Source organism: Myxocyprinus asiaticus, chromosome 34, assembly GCF_019703515.2.
Source record: "Myxocyprinus asiaticus isolate MX2 ecotype Aquarium Trade chromosome 34, UBuf_Myxa_2, whole genome shotgun sequence".
Taxonomy (NCBI): Eukaryota; Metazoa; Chordata; class Actinopteri; order Cypriniformes; family Catostomidae; genus Myxocyprinus; species Myxocyprinus asiaticus.
Window position 1 is genome coordinate 37,219,129 of NC_059377.1, and position 25,234 is coordinate 37,244,362.

The following is a 25,234-nucleotide window of genomic DNA, read 5'->3' on the forward strand; positions in this document are numbered from 1 at the left end:
TTCTGGCACACTTTAATTTGGAGTGACGAGACCAAAATAGAGCTTTACGGTCACAACCATAAGCGCTATGTTTGGAGAGGGGTGAACAAGGCCTATAATGAAAAGAATACCATCCCCACTGTGAAGCATGGTGGTGGCTCACTGATGTTTCAGGGGTGTGTGAGCTCTAAAGGCATGGAGAATCTTGTGAAAACTGATGGTAAGATGAATGCAGCATGTTATCAGAAAATACTGGCGGACAATTTGCATTCTTCTGCACGAAAGCTGCGCATGGGACGCTCTTGGACTTTCCAGCACGACAATGACCCTAAGCACAAGGCCAAGTTGACCCTCCAGTGGTTACAGCAGGACTTTGCATGACCTGGAGGCATTTTGCCAAGACGAATGGGCAGCTATAACACCTGCAAGAATTTGGGGCCTCATAGACAACTATTACAAAAGACTGCACACTGTCATTGATGCTAAAGGGGGCAATACGCAGTATTAAGAACTAAGGGTATGCAGACTTTTGAACAGGGGTCATTTCATTTTTTTCTTTGTTGCCATGTTTTGTTTTATGATTGTGCCATTCTGTTATAACCTACAGTTGAATATGAATCCCATAAGAAATAAAATAAATGTGTTTTGCCTGCTCACTAATTTTTTCTTTAAAAATGGTACATATATTACCAATTCTCCAAGGGTATGCAAACTTTTGAGCACAACTGTACATTTAAAATTGAAAGGTCTTTCTCTTTTTGGAAAACAGACCAAAAACAGACCAAAAATGCTGCACTACACAGATTTTTGTCCACCTCAATGCTCTCTAGAATGAGAATGTACCTGAAAGTGATAAGCAAGTAGCAAAGCATGGTTCATGGCTGTAACATAAACTAAAGCCAATTGGCTATTTTAACCTCTTAAACTCTGAAGCATTTTTGGGCTGCTGCCAGCAATTTTTCACACTCAAATTTAAAAGCTCACCATTTACACATACTGTGGACTAACTGCCAAAAATTGGTCTAATTTTTTTTCAGAAACCCCACAAATAAAAAATAAACTCCAATTGTTGATAAATAATATTGTAGAACAAAACATTTTTTTTATTGTTGTCCTAGCTTTGTAAACATGTAATTCTGGTTCTGTTTACTCCATCTCCCTCCAAATAGTTTTATTCCAATAGATGGCAGGATTCTTTTTCCCTCTATCACCTGCCGATCTGAAATGTAGGTGGCGCTATAACGCATTTTAGCCCTCGCAGATGTGTATGTCCATAGACATTCTGTCTAATTTTCAGTTCTTGCACAACCCCCATTTTTTCATAGAATATCATGGCCTCTGAGTGGACCAGAAGCTAAATCTAGGTGTCATTAGAAAGCTGAGATCCCTTTGCGATGATGTATAGCAGTCGATAACATATTGTAACGGGGTAAGGATGGGCAAGGAGGAGGCGGGAACTGGCTAAACAGTCAACAGAAAGTTTAATAAAAACACAACATAAAACAAACACAGACACACATGCAGTGCGACCGCATGCGTCTTTCTCTCTCTCTCTCTTGAACTGGCGCCTCCGGCTCGTCTTTATCCCCCTCCCGGCTGATTAGCTCAATTCAGCCCAGCCCTTCTCCAAGTTCGGGGAAACCCCCGGCATGACGCACTCCCCTCCCCTCCCTTCCTGGAGGGGGGGCGTTGCCCTTCCGGCCGTGCCTGCCGGCAGGTCTTCCCTGCCTTTCTGGAGCCCTGGGAGAGAGGAGGGGAGGGAAAGGGGAGAGGGAAAGAGAGAGGCAGAGCGACAGAGAGAGAGAGAGAGAGAGAGAGAGAGAGGAGAGATAGAGAAAAACTTGCTCAACGGTTCCCGGACATGCTGTTGCCCGGTCCTCAACGGCTTCTCCACCCTCTGGTGGGCGAGAGCTCGCTCCTCCCCAGTGGACGGCAGCAAGCCCTCCGACCCCTGGCGGACGGAACCGCTCCTCCCCTTCTCGGCAGATGGCAACGATTCCTCCAGCTCTCGGCGGCCGGCAGCGACCCCTCCGTCCCTAGGCAGACGGCTGTGGCTGCTCCTTTGGCAGATGGCAGCGGCGAGGAATCCGCGACAGCGCATCCCTCCTCCCTCCCGGGTTCCGGCACCAGTGTAACGGGGTAAGGGATGGGCAAGGAGGAGGTGGGAACCGGCTGAACAGTCAACATTTTAATAAAAAGTTTAATAAAAACTCAACATAAAACAAACACAGACACACATGCATTGTGGCCGCGTGCGTCTCTCTCTCTCTCTCTCTATAACTGGCACCTCCGGCTTGTCTTTATCCCCCTCCCGGCTGATTAGCCCGATTCAGGGCTGGCCATGTGTCCTCACGTCCCGGCCCCGCCCTCCTCCTCGTCACACATATATTTCTAATGATTTGTTTAGCATGCCTTTCCTGCGGGACTGCATATTTTGTTCAGGACTTCTAAGATATAACATTGGATTATTCACACAAGCAAGCTCACTTGTTTATACAGGGACTTGAGCATTTTAAGCATAAGTTTTTTGCGATATAGCGCCCCCTTTTGGAACCGCCGGCGGGTCCACAGAGTGGGATGAGCCCTTCAATTTTGATTTGTCCTGACCAAACTTCCTGATCAATAGGAAACATAGGTCAAGACATTTCATGCCTTCTTTGGACTGTATAAGAATTAGGACATTGAAAATTTGCCAGGAAGTAGATAAGGACAATCTGTAATCCTATTCAGATTTAGTCTTTTATTTGTAATCTGGATGTTATTCTATTATTTGGTCATCATTTTAAATATTATCATCTATTTCTTTCTTTTATGGAGTATCATGTTTGGAGAAAAGCAACGTTTAGAGGAAAAACATTCATGGCGATTTTGCTTTAGTTTGGAGAGTGCTGGTGTGCCTGCACATTCATTTGATAACTTGCTCTTATATTTGTTATGTCTCTCTGCTTCACAGTTGTATCTGGGTATCGTGTTGTCTGCTGTGGTTATCATCACAGGCTGCTTCTCCTATTTCCAGGAGGCCAAGAGCTCTAAGATCATGGAGTCCTTCAAGAATATGGTTCCCCAGGTATAGAAAACCAGTTGCTCTAAACAAGTCTAAAATACCAAGATGATTCCCTAAAATTGAAATCCTTAGTTTTAAGTTTATTCCTGGTTGTTTCTTTAATTTCAGGCACTTTTTTAGCACATTGGACATCTAGAAAGTAGTCTCATTTAAAAAAAAAAAAAAAAAAAAAAAAATATATATATATATATATATATATATATATATATATATATATATATATATATATATATATATATATATATATATTTGTCTACTAACAATGTCCAACAGTGTATTTACAGTACATGCATCACAGGAAAGTTATGTCATTTTTTTCTGAAAGTCATGAAAATTCCCAACGCAGTGTCATTTCCAGCACATCTCAAATTTTGTATTGTGTTCAATAGAATTCGGTGATGGAAATGATGTGATGGAAATTACATTTTTAATGTTTTTTAAAATAAAATGGGCACCCCCTTTGTCTTGGTAAGGCTAATTTCATAGCTAACATTTTATGTGTCCTAAATACGCAATATTAAATAATATTTTCACATGCAAAATTTCAGCTTGATTGGAAATTACACTAATAAAAATGCTCTGCTCACAAGGGTTATTTACTTTGAATTTACATTTTTTTTTTTTAAACATCGCTTGTCTCATATATTATCTCAAGCGTGCTCTTCACTGACACTTTGATGACTAGGACAATAACTTTTGAAGAAAAAAAATATTTGGGGAAAAATTGTTTGGTGTGGAGGAACTTTGAGATTATTGTAATTTGGGAAAACATGTAATTATTTATATTTTTTTTATCTGCTTTTCTCTCCAATTTGGCATGCCCAATTCCCACTACTTAGTAGGTCCTCATGGTGGCACAGTTACTCACCTCAATCCAGGTGGCGGAGGACAAGTCTTAGTTGCCTCCACTTCTGAGACAGTCAATCCGCACATCTTATCATGTGGCTTGCTGTGCACGACACCGTGGAGACTCACAGCATGTGGAGGCTCATGCAATTCTCCGCGATCCACCCACAACTTACCACGTGCCCCATTGAGAGCGAGAATCACTAATCGTGACCATGAGGAGGTTACCCCATGTGACTCTACCCTCCCTAGCAACTAGGCCAATTTGGTTGCTTAGGAGACCTGGCTGGAGTCACTCAGCACACCCTGGATTTGAACCTGCGACTCCAGGGTTGCTAGTCAGCATCAATACTTACTGAGCTACCCAGGCCCCTAATTATTTGTATAATAATAGTACTTTTTACTCCTTGCACTTTTATTTAAACTTGAAAAGTACTCACTACATTTTTGCAGATCATTTTCTTTCATCTTACTGGACTGAAGCAGCCTTTTACTGCATCTGACAAATGACAGATTGACAAACAGCGGCTGTGTGGAGTTTTGACCATCTGCAAAGGCGGAATTTCTGATCTGATTTGAGCTTCTGATACATTGAAATATTTTTGCGACTAGACCGTATGTGACTGCCCGACTGAATGTGATGTATTCATTCAAAACTATGAGCACGAAGTGAGAAATATTGACAGTTTTGTCCTAAATTTTATTCTAAACACTACTTCTGCTACTTCTACAGATTGGACAGTTATGAAGTCAAAAATTATCATTCACTTTGCAAATATGTACAGTATATATAAAAACAAAAGGCTTTTGTAATTTAATGTGTACATTCATTTATTTTGTACTTGCCTTCATATTTAAATCATACCTATGAATTTTTACTTCCTATTTGCTGAATTATTATTGTTGTTGTTATTGTTGTTGTTAGGCAACTATTAATTATAATAATACCTATAAAACCAGCAATGATAGTGATAATAATAATGATAAAATAAAAATAATGGAATGGAGTAAATATTAATTATGAATTTGATTGAATTCATCCATCTGCTCAACAGAAAGTTTTGGTAGCAAACCTTAGAAAACAATTCACAAAATCAACAACATTACTAACTTTCTTCAAATCTTATTTAGAATTTTTTTAATCTTTCTCCATGTCTCAAGGGGCTGGGTGCTCTGACATCATAAATCGTGAGTGCCTTCTCCAATGCAATGTTTTTGCAAAAAAAAAAAAAATTATCTGGTTCATTACACGTCTCAGGGCAGTTCCAATGTGAAATGTCCTATGTGTGGCGCTAAAAGCAAGTGAAATGTTCTCCCGAACAGATAAGGTTCATTTTAAGGTTAATGTTCTATCAAGATTTAAATCAACAAAACCTACCTCCCTACCCTAAACCTTAAACCTAAACCTAATTGATAGTGTCATAAAAAACAAATGTGAGATGAAAAACACAATTTCTGAAGCAACCACGTCATTTTGTGGTGCTTCTATGACACTTTGGGCTCACGTGTGGACTCGTGTGCGCTTCAGGACTCACATCCTTTGTATCACATATGCAACACTCTTATCATTTGAGCTATCACGCAATTTGATCACACTTAAACAAGCTTGTAAATGTAGTTGGTTATGTAATGCAAACGTTAAAATGAGTCATGCACTTATAGACATTTTTTTATTTGGGTAATTATAAGATTGCATTATGTGAGGCGACCGAAACGTATGTGTTTATGAACTGGGGAGAAATATGACAGTTGACGGAGACAGTAAAAAGGCGACTTTCAAACCATTCGAATTTAACAACATCCTCTCTCACACAATCTCATCTCGTCACAATCAAAAGTAACTTTTTACTTTTTTAATACTTAAGTACAATTTAATGTGAATACTATTTTACTTTCACTCAAGTATTTTTTTGACTGGATACTTGGACTTTTAATTGAGTAAAATTTTCACTCAGCATCCATACTTTCACTTAAGTGTAATTTCTGAGTACTTTTTTACAAACCTGAGCAGCACCAAACGTGATCGTTCCTGATAAAGAGTCAAAATGAGGGTGGAAAATGATTGAGTTTTACAAATATATGACTTTTTTTAATCAAAATATTTACTAATATTATAAGTGAACCTTAAGGAGCATATTTAAACAATAAAACAAGGCATATCATGACCCCATTAAATATTTATTCCTGGGTTTTCCTGGTATTCCTGGTATTTTGTCCTAATCCTAATATGTTTTAATTATAATTCAAAAGTGACATATCCCTGTCATTGACAAACTTTTACAGTTGTAAATCTTTCTAGATATAGATTACACTCAAAATGCTTTCTGAACAGCTCTGGCCTTGAAAAAAACAGCCTAAGTGAATCAAAAGGAAAACCTAGACATAGAGCAGTATTACCAAAATGCTCCAGTTAATCTTAACTCCCTGTTTGCCTCTCTGACCATAATCCTTATTATTATCTCCCACTGCTGAGTTTCTGAAGCTTCTAGACTCTGTTACTGTAATTATACTCTAATCTCTCCAGTGGCCTCACAAGTTAAAGTTCAAATTAATGTTTGTACGTGTGTAATCTCACAGCAAGCTTTAGTGATCCGTGAAGGTGAGAAGCTCCAGATTAATGCTGAGGAGGTGGTGGGGGGAGATCTGGTGGAGGTGAAGGGAGGAGATAGGATCCCTGCTGACCTCAGGATCATCTCTGCCCATGGCTGCAAGGTATCTAGACATACTTCTATGGAAATCCCAGGCCTGATTCCCTTTTAAAAATAAATGTTCTTCAATGGTTCTTTGTAGCACCTTAGATTCAACAAAATTCCCTTGTCTTATCAAAAAGTTAGCTTTATGGATCTTTGGGGACTAAAAATGTTCATAATTACATTATACAATCTTCAGATCAGGCTCTTTTTAGTTTTTGCTTTTTCTAAAGAATTAAAGAATAAAAAGTTAATTGTGAAACTTAAAAATGTTCTTCAATGGCACAAGGCCATTGGATAGCTAGATAGATAGATGGATGGATGGATGGATGGATGGATGGATGGATAGATAGATAAATAGATAGATCGATCAATCAGTGGATGGATGGATGGATGGATGGATAGATAGGTAGATATAAAGTTAAATAGATAGACAGAAAAAAGAAGAGAAAACCTTATAAGATAGAAAAAGAGAAGATAGAAAAAAGATAGATAGACAGATGGACAGACAGACGGATGGACGGACAGACAGATATGGATGGATGGATCGGTGGGTGGATAGATAGATATATAGATAGATATATAGATAGATAGACGGACGGACGGACAAATATGTATGGATGGATGGATGGATCGGTGGGTGGATGGATGAATGGATGGATGGATGGATAGATAGATGGAAGTTCTCCTATGGCATTAGCCTGTAAATCCCTGTTTGTTCCAATTGCAACTTTTATTTTTAAGAGTGTACAATGACTTAAGCTCATTAAATTCTTCATTCTGTAGGTTGACAACTCCTCCCTGACAGGCGAATCAGAGCCCCAAACAAGGTCACCTGACTGCACCCATGATAACCCTCTGGAAACCCGCAACATCGCCTTCTTCTCCACCAACTGCGTTGAGGGTACGGTTGCCATAGCTGCTGCATCACTGCTCCATTTCCCAGTGCTGTCTCTCTCACTCTATTATCTTGTTTTCTGTTCTTTATGAACTCATCCTCTCCTATCGATTTTCAATTTTTTCATTTTCCCATTTCTCTTTTTTTTTTTCATGGACGTTTTTGCCAAGAACCGCCGCAGAGGAAAGTAGCTGTCATGACAACAACCTCTCACTTTTGCACCCAGCCTTGCCGCTTATTAATTGCCCACACAATTGCTCACACCTGCTTGTTTTTCACTCTTTTTTCCACACATTTCTCTCTTTGTGTCACTCTTTCTTTCACTTTCCCTCCATCTTTTGGCTTTGATTTGTTGATAAGATGCAAATGAATTCAAATCAGACTGAATAAATGAATAATAATTTATCCATTAAATGTAAAAGGTACAAAACACATTTTCTTAGCTTTACCATTGTATATGTTATTAACTGGAAATCACTGCAGATTTACATCTTCTAAGTTGTCATTTCCTATTACAGTTTTAGTTTTTTTTTAGTTGTGTAATTCAGGTGTTTTGAAAGGGCAACAGATGTTGCATATCCACAGAGCTAAGTGTGCATTCAGCAGGGTGTGTTGGTGTTTTGTGATCCCAGACTAGAAACTGGCACCAGTATAACTCTCTCCTGGCCCCTTGTGGTGGATTAGGGGATTACATAAAAATAATCATAAGGCTTTCAACATGCTATGCTTGTAAGACACAATGAAATAATGCAAGATCATCTCAGACTGAAATTTTTTACTTGCAGTCTGAGGTAATAAAAAGTTGCAAAATAATAATATAATATATAATATAATATAATATAAAGTAATATAATATAATAGGTTACACTTTAATATTAACCTATAGAACCTTATTGTAAAGCTTTAGCTATCTTGAATTAACATTGAACAGTATTTATATAGTATTTATTTGTCTTGAATTCAACCTAATTGTAAAGTGTTACTTATAATCTAATATAATATAATCCTGCATTGGTCGCCTACTAATCTGAATATTGAGGGGGATGTATCTCTCTAATATGTTGGTTAAGGTCCTGTATAATATAATATAATATAATATTAAAACTCCCTCTTCTCTGTCTGTCAGGTACTGCTCGTGGTATTGTCGTTTGTACTGGTGACCGCACTGTAATGGGCCGCATTGCCACTCTCACCTCTGGCCTAGAGACCGGTAAGACCCCCATCGCCAAGGAGATCGAACACTTCATCCAGATCATCACAGGTGTGGCCGTCTTCCTGGGCGTGTCCTTCTTCATCCTGTCAATCGTACTGGGATACTCCTGGCTGGAGGCTGTAATCTTTCTCATCGGAATCATTGTCGCTAACGTGCCCGAAGGACTGCTGGCCACCGTCACTGTGAGGATTCCTGTGGTTTTCCCTCTCTTCCGCTGTGTGTTTGTGTGTGTGTGTCAGGCATTAAAGGGATAGCTCACCCAAAACGAATCATTTACTCACCCTCATTTTGTTCCGAACTTGTATGAAATTCTTTCTTCCTTTCATGGAACACAAAATGAGATGTTAGGATGACAGCCTCAGTCCGCATTCACTTTCACTGTATGGAAAAAGATGCAATGAAAGTGAATGGTTACTGAGACTATCCATCCCTAACATTTTATCTCTTTTTGTGTTCCATGGAAGCTATACATATTTGAAACAACATGAGGGTGATTACATAATGACAGAATTTTCATTTTTGAGTAAACGATTTTATGGTCCCTAAAACCACCTTTTTGTATTTGTTGGTACATTTATATTTTATGTGTGTATTTGTGTCTCATCTAGTGCCTACCCATGTCCTTTTCTCTGTTTGTGTGACCACTTACATTACATTTTTACTATTATCCTGTTTTACTCTATAATTTGTTTGTTTGCGTGTGTTCGTCATTTGGTTCTGTTCTACCTTTTAGTCCTTGCCTATGTTCAAATGGAATACTAGCATACTGCTGCTTACCGAATATTGTATAGTATGTACTACTGCAACACTAAGTTAATGTAAGAGCTGTCTATTGTAGTGTTCCATTTACTTTTTTTACTTAAAGGGATAGTTCAACCAAAAATGAAAATTCTCTCATCATGCACTCACCCTCATGCCATCCCAGATGTGTATGATTTACTTTCTTCTGCAGAACAAAAACAAAGATTTTTAGAAGAATATTTCAGCTCGGTAGGTCCATACAATGCAAATTAATAGGTATCAAAACTTTGAAGCTCCAAAAATCACATTAAGGCCTCATAAAAATAATCTATCAGACTCCAGTGGTTTAATCCATTCAGAAGTCAGTCTTCAGAAATGATATGATGAATGTGGGTGAGAAACAGATACAAATTTTAGTTCTTTTTTTGCTATAAATCTCCACTTTCACTTTCAATCTTATGTTCTTTCACATTTTGAAAGTGAAAGTGGAGATTTATGGTAAAAAAAAGAACTTAAATATTGATCTGTTTCTCACCCACACCTATCATATTGCTTCTGAAAACATGGATTTAACCACTGGAGTCGTATGGATTACTTTTATGTGATTTCTGGAGCTTCAAAGGCCTGGTCACCATTCACTTGCATTGAATGGACCTACAGAGCTGAAATATTCTTCTTAAAATCTATGTTTTGTGTTCAGCAGAAGAAAGAAAGTCAAACACATCTGGGATGGCATGAGGGTGAGTAAATGATGAGAGCATTTTCCATTTTGGGTGAACTATCCCTTTAAGTTTTGAGATTATTAACTGGCTAAACCTTAAAAAAGATATTAATTTGATAAATTTTAGTTTAAAATAGAATGCACTTTTGTGAAAAACCAGGTCTCTGTTCTTTGTATTATGTATTCGTTGTGCCCTCTAGTGGACTGAGGAGACAACATCAATTTAAAAATGTATTAAAAAATTGGCTATTTTCTCCTAAATGAAATAATGTCTTAAAAATTCAAATAAAATGTGAATTTTGTTAATAGCCCATATAAATGTAAATAAATGTAAACACATTGCTTTTGCAGTGAGAACGCTGATGCAACGGCCAAAGACCTCCACTTAAAATATTCCAGGTTCAATACAAGTTAAGCTCAATCAACAGCATTTGTGGCATAATGTTGATTACTGCAAAAAATTATTTAGACACGTATGTCCTTTTCTTTTAAAAAAAAACAAAAGTAAACATCGAGGTTACAGTGAGGCACTTACATAGGGTGACCATAAGTCCTCTTTTTCCCGGACATGTCCTCTTTTTCGAACCTTAAAAATGCATCCGGCTGGGATTTCTAAATTTGCAAAAATGTCCGGGATTCGGCTTTAGTTGCATTATGATGTGTATCTGGTCTAATACTTCATTGTGTGTGCGCGCATATTTGCATTGCTTTAACCCCTTTTTGTAAGTCCTGCCCTCTCGCACAGCAATTGGTCGATTATAAGAGGCTTGCAGCAACTATTGGCCAAATTCCTGCCTGTCAATCTCTCCGCGAACACGCGAAGCGCTGTTGTGTTCGGCACCAAAAAGTTGCTTGACAGCAGCAGCAAATGACAGCTGAGTGGAAACAATGCCCAAATGAAAGTGCAAATTTACAGAAGATTTGCACAAAAAATTCCCATGCTTTCATCCGTGTCGAGATCCGTGGGAAGCAGAATGTATGACATGTAAAGCTGGCACTTATGTGTCAGTTGCTAATAAAGGTGCAAGTGATTTAGAAGCACACATTAGCTCTGCGAAGCATAAAGGGTCAGCAAAAGGTGAAAGTTCATCAGGTAAATTAATGGACTTCTTTTTGCGACCAGGTCAAATTATCACATTGCTTCATTTTCTATGGCCATTCAAAATAATAATAATAGTTAATGAAGGTACACTCATGGCATCAAATATTTTATTTTAGCACATGGACATTCAAAATAATGTTGGAAATTCTTATTTATTTATATATATTTATGTTATGCTAATAGAGTGTCTTTTTCACTGTATTAAAGTTTGCATTCATAGTAACACTGTTTTGAACCCTATTATTCCACCCCACCCCAAGTGGAGTGTTTTAATATGAAATGCAGCAGTGCTCGTTGCATCATATCATTAAAAAATGAACAGACAAATCGTGTCAACGGAAATTGCTAGCTCTGATTAAAAACAACTAAGATCATGTCGCTTTGTCGCTAAGTCGCTGCATTTGTGAACGGGGCTCAAGTCATCATCAGATCTAAAATTCAAAAGCACAGTTTTAGCATTCAAATGTGCATTTTTATCTTAAATTCAACGAAAATAACATTTTTAAATAGACAGCCTAGGAGCATATTGTATTGTGGGATGCAGTATGTAGGATGTATACTGCACAATTTGGCACATACATTCTAGTAAAACATCCAGGTATACCGTGTGTATAGAAAATGTGCATACTGTGCACAGTCTACATACTGCATACTTCAAAAATAGTAGTACGGTATTATGCCATTCTGAGCATACAGTATTTGGTTAAACCATGTATCTGTTGTCTCTCCTTTTCGTAAAATTGTCTTTGTGCCATGTGGTTTATTTCTTCTATTCCTCAGTGAAACTCGGTACAGTGTCAGTGTAGTGTTGTGGCTTCTTGTTTGTGATTGTTTGGTGTCGGTGAACGTTTTAGTGGTGTTGTATATTGTCGACAGTGTTTGTGATAGCTAGTGTCAATGACTGTGTTCTTTAACTGTATTCCTTCTATCTGATTCTCTGTGACTGTGACTCTATCGCTTTCTCCCTGTGTCTGTTCCTCTCTCTTTTTTCCTGTGTTCTTTTACAGACTCTCAATAGGCCGATATGACAATCTGAAAAAGTATTACTCTGTGGTATCTCTAGTTGCCTGTGCAAGCTAGTAGCTGCCAGATAAGCTTTGTTCACACTACAACCAATTTTGATTTTTCAAATCTGGATCTTGAGGGCTGACTCTCTGCACTGTCAATGATGAAATGAAATTGGATTTGTTTGTTCAGACAGTAAAGTCAAAATCCAGCATGTCTAAAGGCGGCTGCGATAGAAATGACATGAAAATAAAAATGCAGTCATATTCTCAACCTCATGCTGTTTTAAACCCATATGACTTGCGTTTGTGGAACACAAATGGAGATATTAGGCAGAATGACATCTCGGTCAACATTCACTTTCATTGTATGGTGAAAAAAGATGCAGTGAAACTAAATGGTGACTGAGATTAACACTGTTTGGTCTACCATCCCCTTTTGTTCCACGGAAGAATGTCATATAGGTTTGAAACAACAAGAGGGTGAGTAAATAATGACAGAAAATGTCATTTTTGATGTTATATGTTGTGTCCCGAATGTCGAAAAAAGAACTGAAATCCGATCTGACTGTTTTATTAGACTTCAAATAGTGCTAGGCAATATGGCTACAAAAATTAGATCTCAATATATTTTAAATCAGAGGAACCCAAAATTGATGCGAAGTAGATTCAAAATATTAAAAATAAACACAAAGAGAAATAATACTTAATCTTTTTCATTTACATGCACCAATACAACAATACAGTAATAAACAGCTATATTTACATACATATTTTTACTTAAACATTCTTTTGTGATTATACAGGTTGTGCAAAAACTACAAATTCACTCACTTATTTTTTTATTGTGGTACCTGGTCAATTTTATTATTATAGTATAATACAATACAGAATTCATACATTATAAATTAATACATTATAATATAATATTGAATAATAATAATTATGCAGCTGTAACTGGTCCTACTCGACCTGCTCTGAGCAGGATTGGAACTGGGGTCTCCGGCATGGGAGCCGGGTGCACTAACGAGAAGTCTAAAGGCTACAGCCTCTAGTGCAGGGGTTCTCAACGATGGCGTTCCCACCCCCCAGGGGGCGTTCAAAGTATGCCAGGGGGCTCTGAGAGAAAATTAGTAGAGAGGGGGGTGTTAGGTTACAAATGGGGGGCGTTTATCAGTCATAATAATTAAATCTATCGTCAAGTTCCTCTTTGCATTAAAACGTTTATCTAGACTTGGAGTATATCAGTTGGTTCTGAATTATAAGGGTTGGTATGCATTTGTACCGTGGTTCATCTGATTTTGAAGTCTAGCGACACATCTGAAGTATCTGGTTTAACAGCATCAAATACATAGGCGGAGGCACAACCTCGGCTAATGCACCTGTATGGCTCTGTAGATGGATACGGCTCAATGGACAGAGCAGCGCGAGCGCAAAGCTCTTAAAGCTCGAGCTCTTAAACTCGCAGCTTTGTGAGTATCAGTGCGAAGCAAGACACGAGAAGCGGAAACTATTTGAATTCGGCAAAGAATTCTACATCACCACCCTTGAATTTACTATAGTAACACTAACTGTACTTTAGGCAGAAATATATTGATAAAAAATATTATCATATCACTACTTCAGCTCTATTAAATTTTTCATAGGCTACATTTGGGGGGGTAAAGGAATGAAGTAGGGGGGCGTTCATCAAAAAAGGGTTGAGAACCACTGCTCTAGTGTCAGTTGCTAGTGCGCCTCTTGAGGCCAGAGGAGTGAGGTTTACACACTGCACAGCTACCTACCAGCTGGCTACCGATACACAGCTAAATCTTTGCAATATTTTGAATATTTGATATATCGCCCAGCCCTAATTTTAAACCACAAACCAATGTGTGAAAAATCAGATTTCATGCGTCTTTTCGCTGTTCCGAATACAAACCAACTAAATTTCAGTTGGATGCACAACTTCTTTTTATTATTATTATTATTTCTGCAGCCTGTCTGAACAAAGCTATAGAGACTTACACTCTTGTAGACTGAGGCTCTTGCTGTGCTGTGCTTGGATGTGTTTGCCTGTGCCTTTTGATTGTGCTGCAAAACTAGCTGTGCTTTTATTATCTGTGCTGCGGCTTTACTGAGCCTCTTTTTGCAACACTGTTGTACAACTGCACAATGCTGTATTGTAACACCAAAACACACAATGTCATGGCACTAGTATTCTTTTTCTCTCTTTTTCTCTCTTTTCAACTTCTGCCACAACTGTACTTCCTTTTGTTGTTCCATTTTTCCGGTCCTCTTTTTCCTTCTCTTGTATTCTACCTCTCTGTTTCCATCTCTCAGGTGTGTCTGACCCTCACGGCCAAGCGTATGGCTCGTAAGAACTGCCTGGTTAAGAACCTGGAGGCCGTGGAAACTCTGGGTTCCACCTCAACCATCTGCTCCGATAAAACTGGCACCCTGACTCAGAACCGCATGACTGTCGCCCACATGTGGTTCGACAATCAGATCCATGAAGCAGACACCACCGAAGACCAGTCAGGTACTTTAAGACCAGCCTTAGAAAAGTGTAATTGTGTAAAACTTGTTCACATCAACACCAGGGGTGTGGGTTTTGAATGAAATTCAAATTCAATTGAATTTTTAAATTGCAGTTTAGTTCCTTATTTTGAATTGTGTTAGCAAACAGGATGCAGAATTGCAGTTTGAATTTGAATTTAAAGAATGAAATTCCATTTAATGGAATTAAATTCAAAGGAACTTCTATAACTGTAAGTATAGTTTTCAATAATACAGTTTTCAGTATAAATTACCCATAAAAAATGTCATCATATATTCAACATATGGGATATTTTCAGAAACATTTGAAACATTCCATTTTGTTGTTTTGTTGGGTTAGACTAATGCAATTCCTCTGTTTTGTGACTATGTTGAACTTCTTGGAATTGAAATAAAGTAAATTCCTCTTCCTGTCATTCCAATTTAAATCCAATCCAACATTCTGTGGAGTGTAACCAGTTCACTTAAAACAGGGCCGTTTATCAGCATATGGGTGTTCTAAGCGAAATCCTACTTGGATGCTCCCCAACCCCAATCCAGGCCCAGCCATGAATGGTCTGGCTGTTTCTCATGCTCTTCCTTTTTCTTTTTTCACTCCCGACTTGTAGGTGTGCTTCATAGAGCCTAATCTCACAGTGAAATCAGAAAGAGTAGGTCAACAATTCTTTAGAAAATTGGTATTTGATTACTGAAATTTAAAACACTGCTCCCAGTGGCCAAAGCGGTAAGTGTTCTAGGGCCTTGTGAGGACCAGTTGTGTCCAGGAGAGGTTGCCAAAAAATAGTTGTGAAGCAAGTTCCTTTCAGCTGCACAGCATGTAATGCAGTGAAGAGGAATGCATATTTTATGGATTAACCCAAACCCAAACCTAAACCTAACCATTAATGGAGTAAAAATGAAATGTTAGGGGTAAAAGTGCAACCTCCAAATCACACTTGTCACTGATTAAGCTAACACAATTACTTCCTGGTTTCAACATGGATACAAACCCAGGTCTCTCACGCTGCTGACGCAACCCACTGCCAGTCGAGCCATGTGGGAAGGTAAACATACTGAAACCGATGTAAAAATATCTGGTGGGAAATGTCGCATGTCAGTGAATCTACATACTGTCGCTGATCCTAGGGTACCAAAACTTTCAGAAACATCATGCCAATTTCCTGTGTGATCATGTTGCTTTATAATGACAAAAAACCCTTTGAATGTGCACGTGCCTGTCACATCTAGCTACAACTCTCAACTTGCGATTACATTCTTATACCGCTTACAGCTAGAAACGGCTCTGACTTCAAATGTTGTCTACACTGTACATAATTTTGCTATCTTTCTTCATCAGGTGCGTCATTTGATAAGAGCTCTGGGACGTGGTTGTCTCTGGCCCGTGTGGCGGCGCTCTGTAACAGAGCTGTGTTTAAGGCAGGTCAAGAGTCTCTGCCAATCCTGAAGCGTGATGTGGCGGGCGATGCCTCTGAGTCCGCCCTCCTCAAGTGCATTGAGCTCTCCTGTGGATCAGTCAAAGTCATGAGGGACAAGAACAAGAAAGTGGCTGAAATTCCATTCAACTCCACCAACAAATACCAGGTTTGTATAATGTTTTATATCCAGTGCAATTGAATTTACTCTTGAAGTCTAGCATCCATGAACGTGCTTAAACATCCAGTCAATGCATTCTTTACTTGCGAAATACTTAAGAATGGGAGACATGTCCTAGTGGTCAATAAAAATGCTCAAGCACATTGAGTCATAGTGCTCTTGTGGATGACATGAGGTCGAGTCTGATGGTATTTCCTGATCCTGTTTCGCATAATTTCTTCTATACTTGTCCTCTCTCTTCTATCTGTGTAAAGTAAGTGGCAAAAAGACCTAATAAATAAATACTTAAAATAATGTTTAAACTTTAAGTACCTTCATAGTTAGTATTCTTAGTAAATATCATGCAATTAAAACCACATTTTAAAAGTATGGTACTATTTTAACTTTGAAATAGCGTGTAATTCCAAAGTAATAACATACTGAGCCATTTTTGCCAGTCGTTACTTCTAAAATCTGTCCTGTTAATTTTTATTGATTCAATTAATCAATTGATGTTGACTGAAGATAAGCACAGACTTGTTTAGTCCATGATTAAGCGATGCTATTTCTCCAAGATTTTTCCATCAGGTATAATAAATCAAGTGTAATGAAAGATTTTCACATTGAACAGACATACAGACAAATATTCCACTGTCATTAACACCCATTCATGCTTGGATTTGTTTTCACACCAGCTGTCCGTGCACGAGTCAGATGATGAGAGCAATAGCCACTATCTGCTGGTGATGAAGGGGGCACCGGAGCGCATTCTGGACTGCTGCACCACCATCATGGTGCAGGGCAAAGAGCAGCCTATGGACGAGGAGTTGAAGGAGGCCTTCCAGAACGCCTACCTGGAACTCGGAGGACTGGGAGAAAGAGTGCTGGGTGAGACATAGGGATGAGGGAAAGTTTGAGGGATAAATACACTCAGTCAAAAGTCTGGACACACCTAATCATTCTTTATTATTACTATTTGACACGCTTTTGAATAGTAGTAAAGTCATCAAACCACGGGAATTACGTAGTGACTAAAAAATGTTAAACAAATCCAAACTAACTTTTCTTCAAAGTAGCCACTCTTTGTCTAGATTACAGCTCTAAAAGACTAATGAGAATGTGTTTTTCATTCCTCCATCCAGGTTTCTGCCACTCGTTCATGCCTGAGGACAAATACCCCAAAGGATTCGCCTTTGACACTGACGACATTAACTTTCAAACTGACAACCTATGTTTTGTGGGTCTGATGTCCATGATAGACCCTCCCCGAGCCGCCGTCCCCGATGCTGTGGGCAAATGCCGCTCAGCTGGCATTAAAGTCATCATGGTGACCGGTGACCATCCAATCACAGCCAAGGCCATCGCCAAAGGTGTAGGCATTATCTCAGAGGGTAACGAGACAGTGGAGGACATCGCTGCACGTCTTAACATTCCTGTCAGCCAGGTCAACCCCAGGTAGAGTATAAAAACACAGAGAATATATTTTTTTAAGTATTTCAAAACTGTGTATCACATATTGGACCTTATTCATAAAACAAAAGCAAAACTAATTTCGTCCACAAATCACCTCTATAGGGCAATTGGTTTTACGTAGGATTTACACAGAGATTCGTTCTGCTCGTTTTTCTTGAAAAAGTTGGATTCATGGCTTACCGGTTAGTTTATGTACACTATATTCATTGAGCCATGGTGCTCATACAGGTAATGCAATAAAATCCAGCTTGCAACATGTCCATATTCCATTGCTCCATGTTCTCACCATTGTTTTTTTGTCATCTCTCTGTACTATACTATGAATACAAATGGAGAAAAAAAACAAGTAGGACATGTATTCCTGGATCAGCATCCTTATTAGTCCTAATATACAGGTGCATCTCAATAAATTAGAATGTCGTGGAAAAGTTCATTTATTTCAGTAATTCAACTCAAATTGTGAAACTCGTGTATTAAATGAATTAAATGCACACAGACTGAAGTAGTTTAAGTCTTTGGTTCTTTTAATTGTGATGATTTTGGCTCACATTTAACAAAAACCCACCAATTCACTATCTCAAAAAATTAGAATACATCATAAGACCAATAAAAAAAACATTTTTAGTGAATTGTTGGCCTTCTGGAAAGTATGTTCATTTACTGTATATGTACTCAATACTTGGTAGGGGCTCCTTTTGCTTTAATTACTGCCTTAATTCAGCGTGGCATGGAGGTGATCAGTTTGTGGCACTGCTGAGGTGGTATGGAAGCCCAGGTTTCTTTGACAGTGGCCTTCAGCTCATCTGCATTTTTTGGTCTCTTGTTTCTCATTTTCCTCTTGACAATACCCCATAGATTCTCTATGGGGTTCAGGTCTGGTGAGTTTGCTGGCCAGTCAAGCACACCAACACCATGGTCATTTAACCAACTTTTGGTGCTTTTGGCAGTGTGGGCAGGTGCCAAATCCTGCTGGAAAATGAAATCAGCATCTTTAAAAAGCTGGTCAGCAGAAGGAAGCATGAAGTGCTCCAAAATTTCTTGGTAAACGGGTGCAGTGACTTTGGTTTTCAAAAAACACAATGGACCAACACCAGCAGATGACATTGCACCCCAAATCATCACAGACTGTGGAAACTTAACACTGGACTTCAAGCAACTTGGGCTATGAGCTTCTCCACCCTTCCTCCAGACTCTAGGACCTTGGTTTCCAAATGAAATACAAAACTTGCTCTCATCTGAAAAGAGGACTTTGGACCACTGGGCAACAGTCCAGTTCTTCTTCTCCTTAGCCCAGGTAAGACGCCGCTGACGTTGTCTGTGGTTCAGGAGTGGCTTAACAAGAGGAATACGACAACTGTAGCCAAATTCCTTGACACGTCTGTGTGTGGTGGCTCTTGATGCCTTGACCCCAGCCTCAGTCCATTCCTTGTGAAGTTCACCCAAATTCTTGAATCGATTTTGCTTGACAATCCTCATAAGGCTGCGGTTCTCTCGGTTGGTTGTGCATCTTTTTCTTCCACACTTTTTCCTTCCATTCAACTTTCTGTTAGCATGCTTGGATACAGCACTCTGTGAACAGCCAGCTTCTTTGGCAATGAATGTTTGTGGCTTACCCTCCTTGTGAAGGGTGTCAATGATTGTCTTCTGGACAACTGTCAGATCAGCAGATTGTGTAGCCTAGTGAACCAAACTGAGAGACCATTTTGAAGGCTCAGGAAAACTTTGCAGGTGTTTTGAGTTGATTAGCTGATTGGCATGTCACCATATTCTAATTTTTTGAGATAGTGAATTGGTGGGTTTTTGTTAAATGTGAGCCAAAATCATCACAATTAAAAGAACCAAAGACTTAAACTACTTCAGTCTGTGTGCATTGAATTTATTTAATACACGAGTTTCACAATTTGAGTTGAATTACTGAAATAAATGAACTTTTCCACGACATTCTAATTTATTGAGATGCACCTGTATATATTTTTTTTTTTTTTTCATATTAACCAATCAGATTTTAGGGTTAGTTGTGTGGTCATGCTGTGTTCATATCATGTTAAAATTACTGTAATTAGTACAGTACGTTTCTGACTTTAACACTATGCATGGTGCACTTACATTACGCATTATGTACTTGGCCATCTAGTGTATTATTAGTGTATTATAATAAGTGTTGTATAGGCTTAAAGCTGAAGTATTTAATTCCGGCGACACTAGCACCACCGAATGGAATTGCAAAAAGAAACAATGTTTTCAAAACAGCTTTCTGAATACGCCCCTCGTCTGCTGTTGTTCAAACAATCAGATAGTCCTGCCCCCAACTCACGCCATTGATTGAGTATCGTTGTTGGGGCATGTCTATGTGGTGTCGCACAAATAAACTCAGGAATTTTTATAGTTCCACACAGACACGTGGTTTACAGTTTTTGAGAAAAAGAATCTATGATTGGCTTACTTATATTTGTCTCTTCATATTAAGCTGGGGTAGGAGAAAAAATTTCCCGAAAAAGTTACATACTTAAGCTTTAATTGGAACCAACTTAGTCTTATAGAATAAATGTTACTATAACAAAATTTTTGCAAACTGACTTTTACGTTCAAAATTCTATATTTTGCTGCAGTTTCCTGGTGAAATTAACACTAGAGGTGCTACAAAAACTGTGCATTTATTTACTGACAAATCACGACTACAATGGTTGATTATTACTTTATAAACACTTATTTTTTGCTCTATTACTCACACACTGCTATGTTATGATATCGACCTTTACTATAACGCATTAATTGAAAAACAATACATTTTAACCCTTGTATTACAGACCCACCTACATTTACACAAGTATTCCAATGTGATTACCTTCCGTTGTAGCTCACCTGATAGATTTTGGACTCAGAAGATGACACTTGAGATGAAAGTGTCATAGAACATTTACATTACATTTATGCATTTGGCAGACACTTTTATCCAAAGCAACTTACAGTGCCCTTATTACAGGGACAATCCCCCTGGAGCAACCTGGAGTTAAGTGCCTTGCTCAAGGACATAATGGTGGTGGCTGTGGGGACTGAACCAACAACCTTCCACTTACTAGTTTAGTGCTTTAGTCCACTACGCCATCATGGCGCATTTGTTTTTAAAACACTATCAGTTAGGGTTAGGTGTTGGTGTTTACTCATTACAACCCCTGATTAATATTCACCTGAAAAACCTAGTCTGATCACGACATCATTTCATTCGCTTTTGGCGCCCCCTGATGGACATTGCACTTGGAAACTGCAGCTAAACGTGTAATGAAGCACGTAATTTTGTTCTGCAAAAATGTTGCCATAGTCATGTAATGTTCATGAAACCAGGCCTAATGGAACACCAGTGTTTTTTTACTACACAGAAGCATTCGCCATTTTTCAGCAGTCTGAAGTGATGTTTTAAACGCATGTGTTGTGTATAGTGCAGAAGTGTGTGATTTGAGACACAGATTTTGTCTTTGAAACTCAGAATGTTTTAAAAACAACCTGGGACTTTTTATTATAGCTAGTACTATCTGGTATGCTTTCTTTGTTCTTCAATGTTTTGCACGAGGTGTATTCATGGATCAGAATGGATACATTTTTGTGTTAGGAGCGTTGCCATAGAAATAAATCATTTCAAAATCCAAGAACATGAACAACTCCGAGTAGGATCTCCGAGTTGGCAAAACAACTTGAACACAGCATTAGGCTTAGGGGTGGGGTTAGGGACTTTAACAACAACCTTTTGAATCTTTTTATTTTAGGTGTAGGTTATGGTTAGGGATAGGGTTAAGACTGTGATTGTTGTTCTAACAATTAAAGGATGTTGATCCAGAAACATGTCATAATTCTCTAAATCACATAATGGACCCTTTTCACACACTGTGCTGATGCATTTCCAACTTATTTAGCAGCATAAATCTAACTTTTTTCCCCTTTTCTTTTACTGTTATTATTATTATTAACAGCTGTGCATGTACTTAATCCTGGTTTTTATACTATTGAGAGTGTTACATCCATTTTGTATTCTCCATTTGTGTGTTGTCAGGGATGCTAAAGCCTGTGTGATCCACGGCTCTGATCTGAAGGATCTCAGTCAGGAGCAGATGGATGAAGTGCTGAAGAATCACACAGAGATTGTGTTCGCCAGAACCTCTCCCCAACAGAAACTCATCATCGTAGAGGGATGCCAGAGACAGGTACACACACACTGCCACAACAAAAACATTAAGGCAATGGCAACTTGTGGCAAAACATTCCTATATATTGTTATAAAGGGGAGTCTGCTGAGGTGTTCTATTCTATAGAGATGCATTCTAACAAAAATGTAATTCCAGTTAAAGTGAGGATTTCAAATGGGACTGTAGACTCTGAATTATTAACAATAATATTCTCTTTCTTACTATTTGTGTCTTCTAGGGTGCCATTGTGGCTGTGACTGGTGATGGAGTGAATGATTCTCCCGCTCTGAAGAAAGCTGACATCGGTGTTGCTATGGGCATCTCCGGCTCAGACGTCTCCAAACAGGCTGCAGACATGATCCTGCTAGATGACAACTTTGCATCCATCGTTACTGGAGTTGAGGAGGGTAAGAGAGATATACGTTAGAATATACGTAATACAAACTCAAATTCAAGAGTCCTTCCACAATCACACTTACAAGAAAACTAGTCAGAAAAATTTGAAAACTGTAATACTCACTTGTAGAAACCATCACAAACTGAACAAAACAATGAATTGATGTCCTTTATTATTAAAAGGAATGTTCCAGGTTCAGTACAAGTTAAAGGGATAGTTCACCCAAAAATGAAAATTCTCTCATCATTTACTCACCTTCATGCCATCCCAGATGTGTATGATTTTCTTTCTTCTGCAGAACACAAAGAATTTTAGAAGAATATCTCAGCTTTGTTGATCCTTTCCATGCAAGTGAATGGTGGCCAGAAATCTTACTTTTACTTTCAGATGTGAAAGTGAAACTAAACATGCGCCACATGTGACTTTCAGATGTGAAAGTGAAAGTGGAGATTTATAGTAAAAAAAAGGACTTAAATATTGATCTGTTTCTCACCCACACTTATATATCTCTTCTGAAGACATGGACTTAACCACTTATTTAACAAAGTCTTATGGATTACTTTTATGCTGCTTTTATCTGCTTTTTGGACCTTTCTGGCCACCATTCACTTGCATTGAAAGGATCTACTTTTTAAATCGATCATTTTGGTAATCATCATTATGCTACAAATGCTGTCGATTGAGCTTAACTTTTTTGTATTTTTTGTATTGAACCCAGAACATTCCTTTAACATCCTTATGTATCCTACACAAATTAAGTGTGGCTGTTCATATGAGCCAGTTATTTTCTTGTCAATGCCCTAGATTGTGCTTTGTGTTGAAAATCAAACTGAATTCTAAGTGAATGAGCGGTTTTGAAGTTTCTATTCTTCCTCCACAGGTCGTCTGATTTTTGATAATCTGAAGAAGTCCATCGCCTACACGCTGACCAGCAATATCCCCGAGATCACTCCCTTCCTGTTCTTCATCATAGTCAACATTCCACTGCCCCTCGGAACTATCACTATCCTCTGCATTGACCTTGGCACTGATATGGTGAGCCACACATGTCCAATTTGTTTAGTGTATATATATGTTGTGTGATTATGCCTGAATGTAAGAGTAAAAGTAAGATTGGTGTACTATTGATGTTGTGTGCATGCTATAGCATTAACATTTCCCAATATCTCAATATAATTTATGAATATACTTGAAACACACTGTGAACTTGTAACATCAACCAAAATACTGGATGCAGTACACAACCAACATAACATGACCAACTCTTGCCCTCTTAACACACATTTAACTGAAATGCATGCATATGTTATCTTGACCAATCATTGCATTTTCATTTATAGGTTCCTGCAATCTCATTGGCTTATGAAGCAGCAGAGAGTGACATCATGAAGCGTCAGCCTCGTAACCCCCAAAGGGACAAGCTGGTCAATGAACGTCTCATCAGCATCGCCTATGGACAGATCGGTTAGTGAGCTGCTGCATTACAATATACTGAAATTATTCAACAGTGTATTTATATATTCTAGTACTACAGGACAATGTTTAATTTAATAAACCAGCTATCTACAGATCTAAACTGACAATATTTCCCTCCATCTGCATGTATATAGGTATGATTCAGGCCCTGGGAGGATTTTTCAGTTATTTCGTGATTCTGGCTGAGAACGGCTTTCTTCCCAGTGTGCTGGTGGGCATTCGACTAAATTGGGACGATCGCTCTAACAATGATCTAGAGGACAGCTATGGACAGCAATGGGTATGCACACTTAACAACTACAGTACAATGCATCAGAGTACACAGACTACACAAAACCTATTTAAAATAACAGGTTGTTTTAAACAGACTTGTCAAAACTTAAAGAATGAGTCAGGGCTACTTTAGGCAATCAGTTTACTTTTGGTTTCTGTATAAAAACCCCTGCACTATCCTCTGTTTGGAATAGTCAGTGATGTAATTGGTTGGCAGAGCCGCGGATATGCCCGGTGTTCTGAAATTTTCGGTTGCACTGGGTGGAGCGTACATGAATATTCACGTGTTTCCTGTTTCGTGTTAAAGCGACACTGAAAGTATTAGTGCTGTTTCCCGGATTACAATGCATCTAAACTATGTTTTCGCAAAGGTAATTGCGTTAAATGAAGTTATACTATAACAGCTCATGTTTTCACAACAGTTTATAGATTGTGTCGAGTGTTTTGTTCAGAATGATTACAGCCATTGATTTACTTCTGGTATCGTAAGGATATCGCTCCAAGTAAATAAACTAACCAACAACCGTAAGTATTTATGTTATATTCGTATATTCGTATAGTTTTCCCTTGTGACGTTGTATATTTTGTTACAAATGTATTTGTGGTGGCATAATAAAGTTTCTGATTATTCTGTGCTATTCGTTAATCTCTTGCTCATTTGGTAAATAACTTCAAACAGGCTTGAATTCAAAAGACGATGTGAGAATGTAAATCATTTTTTTCTATGACCATCTGCTTTGTTGGCTTGGATTAAAAAAGAAAAACATACACAAACACAGGTTTATTTCAAAATTATGTAAAGGTGATCACAAGATAAATGTCATTTATATTCTTAAGAATGCAAGTGAAAGACTGGTCCTAATATGAATATATTTTAATGTAAGCCAGCAAGCCTTGGCTATGATATTTAAATGTGTCATATGAGGACATAATGTAATATGTACTTAATAGTGAAAACAAATTGCCTAGGATTGTGAAGTTGGCCAAACTGATAGTGCGTATGATCAGCTCTAATGTTGCCATTCAGAAAACTCCAGCACACATTTCTAAAATAAATGTGATACCATGG

The 25,234-nt window shown here is 38.4% G+C and overlaps 1 protein-coding gene across 3 annotated transcripts in view; it reads left to right on the plus strand.

The window, feature by feature from the left end:
* LOC127425034 (sodium/potassium-transporting ATPase subunit alpha-3-like) overlaps nt 1-25,234 on the plus strand; it is a 57,193-nt gene that overhangs the window by 21,233 nt on the left and 10,726 nt on the right. For all 3 annotated transcript variants that reach the window (XR_007894556.1, XM_051670635.1, XM_051670636.1), the window contains exons 5-17: nt 2,933-3,046; nt 6,467-6,601; nt 7,366-7,483; nt 8,604-8,872; nt 14,581-14,779; nt 16,133-16,377; nt 17,064-17,256; nt 17,511-17,823; nt 21,887-22,037; nt 22,258-22,426; nt 23,297-23,451; nt 23,757-23,880; nt 24,027-24,172. Coding sequence is in view for 2 of the 3 variants with exons in the window: in XM_051670635.1 (XP_051526595.1) it covers nt 2,933-3,046; nt 6,467-6,601; nt 7,366-7,483; nt 8,604-8,872; nt 14,581-14,779; nt 16,133-16,377; nt 17,064-17,256; nt 17,511-17,823; nt 21,887-22,037; nt 22,258-22,426; nt 23,297-23,451; nt 23,757-23,880; nt 24,027-24,172 (2,331 nt within the window). In the remaining variant the exon portion in view is untranslated. The remainder of the gene's footprint in view (nt 1-2,932; nt 3,047-6,466; nt 6,602-7,365; nt 7,484-8,603; nt 8,873-14,580; nt 14,780-16,132; nt 16,378-17,063; nt 17,257-17,510; nt 17,824-21,886; nt 22,038-22,257; nt 22,427-23,296; nt 23,452-23,756; nt 23,881-24,026; nt 24,173-25,234) is intronic.